This window comes from Lycorma delicatula, chromosome 4 (genome assembly GCF_047948215.1).
Source record: "Lycorma delicatula isolate Av1 chromosome 4, ASM4794821v1, whole genome shotgun sequence".
Lineage (NCBI taxonomy): Eukaryota > Metazoa > Arthropoda > Insecta > Hemiptera > Fulgoridae > Lycorma > Lycorma delicatula.
Window position 1 is genome coordinate 190,439,412 of NC_134458.1, and position 8,191 is coordinate 190,447,602.

Sequence of the window (8,191 nt, forward strand, 5' to 3'; positions counted from 1 at the left end):
TTATAATGGCATGTGAAATCATAAAAAATTCAACACAGAGTTGAAGTTGAAAATAGAAGTATTACAACCTCTTGTTCAAATCCACTGAATTACTAAAAATATTTATTCTACGGTGGTAGCAGCATTATCTCCTTGTACTTCAGGTTGTCTGTCCTCAAAGTCTGAATAAGTTTTACAAATTAAGAATTTCAATAATTTGGAATGGCTTTCCTACCTAACACTGTAAATAAATAAGGTTTAAATTCTTAGTATGAACACTCTGAATTTTAGCTTAGGTACTTACGTATTAACGCCACCGCAGCTACAGCTTTATTTAAAAACAAAGTAGTCAATCGGATTTCAGTGGAAAATGGTCCCAAACAGAATATAAATGGTTATTTATATTTATTTATTTATTTTATAAATATAATTTAACCAAACTTGACCTATGCTCGCTAACCTTGACTAATTAACACCGTAATGTTTTGAGTATTTATTTAATAAATTCAGTAACAATTGCAATTTGATTATTTAAATAATAAATAATTTTAATTACTGAATTTATTAAATAAATACTCAAAAAATTACAGTGTTAATTAGTCAAGGTTAGTGAGCAAAGCGAGCGTAGGTTGAGTTTGGTTAAATTATATTTATAAAATAAATATTTATTTATGTTAAACTCTACATCGGCCCATTTTCCACCGAAATCCAATTGACTACTTTGTTTTAAAATAAAGCTGTAGCTGCGGTGGCGTTAATATGTAAGTACCTTAGCTTATGTTAATCCAGGTTTCTTGTTAATGTTTTTAAATTTGTGTTCATTTACATAGTCAATACACAATTTTACCTCTTATAATTTCCATGCTTAGATTTTTCTTTTATGGTTTTTAAGTATCTATTATGTGGACATTTTATTCTCTTTAAGGCAATCAATAAGCCTTTTTCTTTCATTATATATGCTCTGGCCACACTTTTCCACTACTTAATCAGTACCTATACTGCAAGCATTTATATTACCCATTAGATTATATTCCCTATTTTAAAAGTTTAAATTTTGTAAACATTAGTTAGACCTATATCTGACACATAACAGTCAAATGATGTCATTTCATGTCAAGCCAGTCATGTAGAGACATGTACAAGTCGAGTAATAAGTAATTCAACGTAATGAAATTTTCTTCAGAATGAATTCAGCTATTAGTATGACTTGCTGTGTTGTTTAGTTGTGGTAGTGGTTTTTATCACACACACACACGTTACAAAGATTGTTTCATAAGCGGTGACATAAATTTAGTGAAAGATTTATATGACAAAACAACTTTTTGTATTATTTTATTGAACATAAAGATTTGACTGTCCCTTGGGAGACAAGATAAATCCTGGGCTCCACTTGTAGCAATCATTAATTGCTAAGTTAAACTAACCCAGTGGTTAAAGAAAAGCATTTAAGGAAAGAAAGAGCATTTGCCTTTTGGTGTACCTGATTTGGCAATGAAGAAGATTGTTACTGAAGATTCCTACTAACCATTATGATGACTGATATTTTTCTGCAACAAATGCAACTGGTTTCAATTCCAACAATAAAATCAGTATTGAATACCCAAATCTTCATTCAGCTTTGAGACCAGTACTTCATGGTGTTGATTTACAGATTCAGATTGCTCCAATTTCTTGGTAAGAAATTTCTGATTCCCTACAACGCTCAGTCTATGAATAATCAACTTCAATAGATATTAATTACATTCCAGAAGAATCAAATACTGAACTCTCACTTTATCACACAAGCAGAACTGAGCAACCTAGACTTGTATTTGCAGAGAATTCTTGTATTTATGAGATGAATCTGTGATTCATCTCATGAATCTGAGAAGTTTCTCAATATTTTAAAAGATCATAACTAAAAATCTGAGGGTGATAAAAGAAAAACTGATTTCATTTTAAGATTCAGCATAAAAAACACATTCTTATTCACCTACTTTTATCTCGGTTCTAAATTTTTTTTTACTGTTGACCTGTATTATTAGTGGTAAAAGAAAAACCAGTATAAACCCAAAAATGGAAAAGGTCAAAATACTAAGCTGCAAGTTGAATTTTAACACACTCAGGCAAAGTAATACTACTGCCACATAGTGTAATATATTTTTTCTTCTACACATAACTGGCTTAGAAACTTTTTTTTCACAATCAGGAAATTTAGAAAATCATATTTCTTAAAGTAGAACCTGCCTTTCATACCAAGCAATGTGAGAGTTTGACCAACGTAGTACTTGCTTAGGTTTCAAATTTAGGAAGGCTAAATGTTTATTTACAGAAAGAGTAAATTTAAATTACAGAAAAGACTTTTTAATGGTGTCTTTTCTGTTAAAAATGTGTAAAGTGTATTTACAATGATAGATTAAATTTACTCCACAACTGAAATAAATCTTTTGCAGGTCTAATGACTGTTCTAAATAAGTTAAACTTTAAATTACTTAACATATTTAATTTAATATTGAAGGAGTAGGCCACCTACAAGAGACTCAGCAATAGCAATTCATAAAACAAAATTATATTTATGATGTTATTCAATTGTTAAGAAATGTAAATATTGTTATAGTAATTACGTTTTAGTACATGTTATCACGACAAATTAAAGATCACAATACAAAAATTAAATAAACCTCTTGTGATTCCCTTATGATTCCCTTAACAAAGTACAACATAAACAGCCTACCTGTGCCATTAAAACTTCACCAAATGACTCAAAATATTCTCTCAACTGCTGTTCAGAAGTTTTCCACGGCAATCCAAGAATAATCAAATCTGTGCACTTCATTTTTGTTTCCATCCTTTTTGTTTTTGCTGTAGAATTTTCCAAATGGTCATCAGACTTTCTTTTGTTTTCTGAAAAGCATAAATAAAGTATCCGATAATAAATAAATTTTTAATAAGATCATTCTTATGCTCTGGGCAACTGATTACAATGCATTCATAAATTTTGTGACAAGTAGGCTAATAAAAAAGGGGTGTAAGCATGAGTAAATTAATGTCCATGTCAATACAATTATTTGAATTTTATGACCAACTATAATTACGTTAAGTTGAATTTTACTTTGCATTGCTCATATCTTTGTAATAAGCAGAACAAGAAAAGGAAATTTTCATACCACTTCTAAGGATGTGTGTATCCAAGCAATTTTCAAAATTTCAATGTTCTAATATATTGTATGTGTACTGGAATAAAAAAAATTTATTGTTAAAGCGACATTATTTCAAGTTTTCTTTAATTTTATGTATTTCTTTTTTTTCCAATATATTGTTTTATTTACAAATATTTAATTTTAATTAACAATAAAACAAATACAGAGCAAGTAATAAAATAAATATACTAACACCATACAGAAGAGCTTTAAAGAAAAGGATACAACAAATTTTGAAATAGAATTTTTTAATGGATATATACAATTTAAGTTAATAAAAACTTATGACTAAAATTGGAAAATTTTGATGAACACAAAGTATCATTTATGTTAGCTGACAAACTAGGGAGGTGTTTTCTGTTTTCTCCCACAATGTTTTGTTTTTTTTTTTTACTTTACATATTAGTAATTTTGCTCATGCTATAATTATATGCTTACAATTATAAATATAATCTAACCAAACTTAGCCTACGCGTGCTAACTTGACTAACGTGCATGGGTTAAGTTTTTGGTTGACCCACCAGGTTGGTCTAGTGGTGAACGCGTCTTCGCAAATCAGCTTATTTGGAAGTTGAGAATTACAGCATTCAAGTCCTGGTGAAGGCAGTTACTTTCATACAGATTTGAATACTAGATCGTGAATATCAGTGATGGTTGGGTTTCAATTAACCACACATTTCAGAAATGGTCAACCTGAGACTGTACTAGACTGCACTTCACTTACAATCTTAGATATCATCCTCATTTATCATCTGAAGTAATATCAGACGGTAATTCCCAGAGGGCAAACAGGAAAAAGAAAGTTAGGTTTGGTTAATTATAATTCCTCTGCAAATACCTCCAAATACTGTATAATTATAACACAAGCAATTACTAATACGTAATATAAAAAAACAATCGTGGGGGAAAGCAGAAAAGACCCCAAACTAGAGCTTCAAAAATAAATATAGGGAAAAAATCTTAAATTACAGGCATGAGAGAATATTCTAATTAGGACAATGAAAATAATAGAAAAAATCAGCTTGTATGATCTGCTTATTCTGAGTAGTATATACGAACAACCACATAATAAAAGTCCAGTCCCATGACACATTGAACCTTCTACATTATGAAACCAACTACACTAAGAAAATAAATTGCAATAGTAGTGGCTTCTTTAAAAAAAAAAACTAAGTCTTTACATACTAATGATAAATTTGTCCATAAAACAATTTATGCAACAGTTTCAATAAATCAAACTCAAATTAAAATAACACAAGAAATAAAAAGGGTGATAAAAGTTTCCAATGATAAAATCTAAAAAATAAGCAGTGACAGTAATAGCTAAACTTCATAATGAAAAAAGGGAATATTCAGAATAAACAACGAAGAATCTCCACAATTGTACTATCTGCAAAAAACCTTCTGCCAATCTATACTTGAAAGACGATAACATTTTACAAATTACAGAACTGGATCTGCTAGACTCAAAGCATGTTTTCATTGAAAAGGCAGTCCATAATACATAATTATTTATCAGTAATAAATATCTAACATCTAGTTACATATAGCATAAAGAAATTAGTGGTTATGAGACTAATAAGATTACTTTAAACTTAAATTAAAATTTCCCTTCACACTGAAGCATGTAATATTTAATCTGACAAGATAAAACCATCATTTCCTTGATAACAAAACTTACTACAAGAGTAGACAGACATTTACAGAAACCAAGAATCTTTGTCTGTATTTTCAGAAGTTAAATCATGCAGGGGTAGAAAAATAATAAATCTACCAAAAATTTACAATATACTAATTTCTGCCAATTTTGTTGCTAAAAAAATTTCTTTAAAATATTACAGTGAAATTTTTAAAACTTCCTTATTTAAACTTAATTTGACACTTCAAACCAACTACTTAATTTGTTACAGCTGGAGATGTTTTTATTTCAAAAAAATATGAATTTAATTTTTTCTCATGAGATAAACTTTACCTCACCTGAAAGGTACAAAACTCAATATGTCAGTTGGTGATGTTTTGGGCAGTAGGTAAATGTCACATCATTTTAAAATAGTTTCACTTTTTTTTTTAACTTTAAAGAATTTTGTTGCTGGCACATAGGTATATCCCAAATATGTGTTCTTTTGTTCCTACATTTACATAAGATTTTATTCCAGTAATTTTTAAAGATTTTAACCTGCCATAAAATTGCAATTGAAAAGTTTCAATTAATTCAAATCAGTTACCATAAAATCCATTTTCAAGTTCATAAATGTAAAATGATAAATTGATTATGTTTTTCTTTTTTAACAGCTTTCAGTGCAAAGTATAATTGAAAATTACTATAATTTAATTAATAGGTAATAATCTGAGTTTGAGCAATTTAAAAAAAACCTTATCTTGCCATCTAGAATTTTTTGGTTCTTACCTTAAAGGTGATTTCAAGACTACCTATAGATCACCATTAGATTAAATTGAAATGGTTGTGGGAAAGGTTAGGTTAGTCAAATTTAATGTCTACAAAACATACGAGAATGTAACTTAGATGAACATATATTACTTGAAAGGATTGTTAATGTGAACAATTTGTGTTCTTTCAATAACTGTTTAAGTAGAGAGAAAAATAACAAGTCTGGACACCCAAAACCAAAGAAAAGAATGAAAGTTAAGCCTGGGAAGAGCATAACTGCTAGCGGCTTAAATAAATGTGTGAAGGAGAAATAAAATGAAATAGGAAAAAAGCATCCTGTAACAGGGAAAAAATATGTATTAAAAAAAGACAAAACTAAGGAGAGAAAAAAGGAACAATTAAATGAAAGTATTTCTCAAACATGGAGTTTCATTATGACACAACTTTGATAACTTTGCTAAATCAGTAGAACAAGACAGTCAAGCAACTATATGACAATAGTTTTAACTAGGAGATTGGGGCTTAGATAAAATATGCAGCTAAAAAACATGTTCACACATTATGCAGGCCTAATTTGTGAAGTTAATGAAGAAAAGTTTATGGATTGTATATTATATCCATATTCTTTCCAGCAATAATCTTTAGCCTAATGAAGATGATGTTGACATACTTAACACTGACATGTAATAAATCTATTGAATTAAATGAACTTATGCATATTAAGTGTTCACAGATGATGACAATAATTTTGTTTCATGATAAACAAAACTATGATACATTAAATAGCATTAGAGCCAAATCCACTTTAATGACACCAGAATATAAATACGATTGTCTAAACCTAAATAACCTAAGACAATAGCCCTATTTTGTTGACAATTTCAATGAAATCGTTTAGGCTGTTAAAAACTGATATGAACAAAACAATTTGATAAATAATACTAAAGAGCTGAATAAAAAGAATGTAAAGCAGTTTCATTCTGAAATTGTAAAGTTTTACAACTATGTTCAAATACAAATACAAAAATAAAAGTAATTTCAGAATTTAATTATATTATCTGAGGACAAAATAGAAAAACCGATTATCACAGTGCCACAATTATTTCAATAAACTCTATATCAAAATTTCTAAACAGAATGTCATTTAGTAGGAACATATTTTCGAAGAATTTATTAAATCTACCAAACTAATCATGTGATATACAAATCATAAATACTGGGATTACTATTCAAATAAGATGAGTAGAAAGAAAAAGGTTACATACAGGTGATAACGCATGAAAAATGTCAGTGATCTGACTAGACGCATACACAAGCCGCCTAAATACAAACAGGATAAGACACAAATCCTAAAAAAAAAATTATCTTAACTATGGCAATACTATAATTTCTCTCCTGAATTGTTTTTTTATAAGTTATTAAATTGTTTAAACAATTAAATCATAGTTTTAAAATCAATGTTTCATTACATCGGCTTAAAACCTACATTTGTGATTATTACACAACACGAGAGAAAACTTTTCACGGTGAACAAAAAAAATTTAGCAACTACATGAAAATATACTCAATTCGGTTGTAGTAATGGTCAATTGCTTACCTTTTAGGAAAACGCAGTAAAAAACGTTATTTCCCCAACCATCATCATCAGGATGCAATCGGCCATCTACTAGTCTCACACCACGCATAGTACGCGACTCTGGATTTCTGTATTTCAAACCACACGTACCAGGAAACTGAGCAGAAAGCGTCGACAGTAATAAAGTACCATCATCCTCCGAAGGTAATTCTATGGGTTCCTCGCCTTCATCTTCAGCAACTTGCAAATAAGAACTCATTTTCATCAATTACGTTTTACACGATACCCACGCTATGCCAGAAACAAGAAATAAAAGTTCTCCTACACGTCTTAATAAGCTTAAAGCAACTATTAGTATCTATTCATTCCACTAAATCGTTATTCTTAGTTTAAACTAACATTCAAGTAGACAAATTTCTTCAAACAAATTCCACAGTTCCCATCTACACTACGTACAACACAATCACTCCACACTACACTATAACAACATGGCGGATTCATCATTATACAAGGAGGAAGTTAATGTTACACAGGTGTGTTGCCTGTGGAATTATATTTCACTGTGAAAAATATTGCACATTGAATTAACTTTAACTAAAGCGTTAATATTCTATTAATTAACAAACTGATATTACAGATACAGATAAATATACATAATGAACCTCAAATTTCACAATTTTCATACCTTTTTAAACAAATATTATCAATATAAAAATTATATCGAGTAAACTCATAAATATCCAGTGATGTCTGTATAACATAAAAGTAACAAGTATTTACACATTACAATGTGGACGAGTGTAAGTTATATGCTTAACATACGCTTGAGAAATATATTAAGAATTGGCAGATACTCAAAATCTTTAATTTTACTTACTTAAATTAAAGTACCAACAAAATTGATTGTACAGTTAATACTTTATTGGAACTGCCATTAATATTGATGTCATTTTATAACAGATTTAATTAATCGCATTCAGCCGATATGTAGAACTTTCGATTGCCAGCCGGCAAAATCTTTTATAATAAAATAAAAAATTACACGATTAATGTCATATTAATTCTAAG

At 29.1% G+C, this 8,191-nt stretch overlaps 1 protein-coding gene across 5 annotated transcripts in view; it reads right to left on the minus strand.

Annotated features, from left to right (window-relative positions):
* Positions 1-7,634, minus strand: part of LOC142324164 (TAR DNA-binding protein 43-like) — a 63,090-nt gene extending 55,456 nt beyond the window's left edge. For 3 of the 5 annotated variants that reach the window (XM_075364890.1, XM_075364891.1, XM_075364889.1), the window contains exons 1-2: positions 7,145-7,633; positions 2,693-2,862 (exon numbers count right to left, since the gene is read on the minus strand). In XM_075364890.1, the coding sequence (XP_075221005.1) occupies positions 2,693-2,862; positions 7,145-7,388 (414 nt within the window). In that variant the 5' untranslated portion in view covers positions 7,389-7,633. Of the gene's footprint in view, positions 1-2,692; positions 2,863-7,144 lie in introns of all 5 variants that reach the window. The other 2 variants (XM_075364887.1, XM_075364888.1) reach the window with 1 other exon arrangement.
* Between the last annotated feature and the right edge of the window lie 557 nt (positions 7,635-8,191).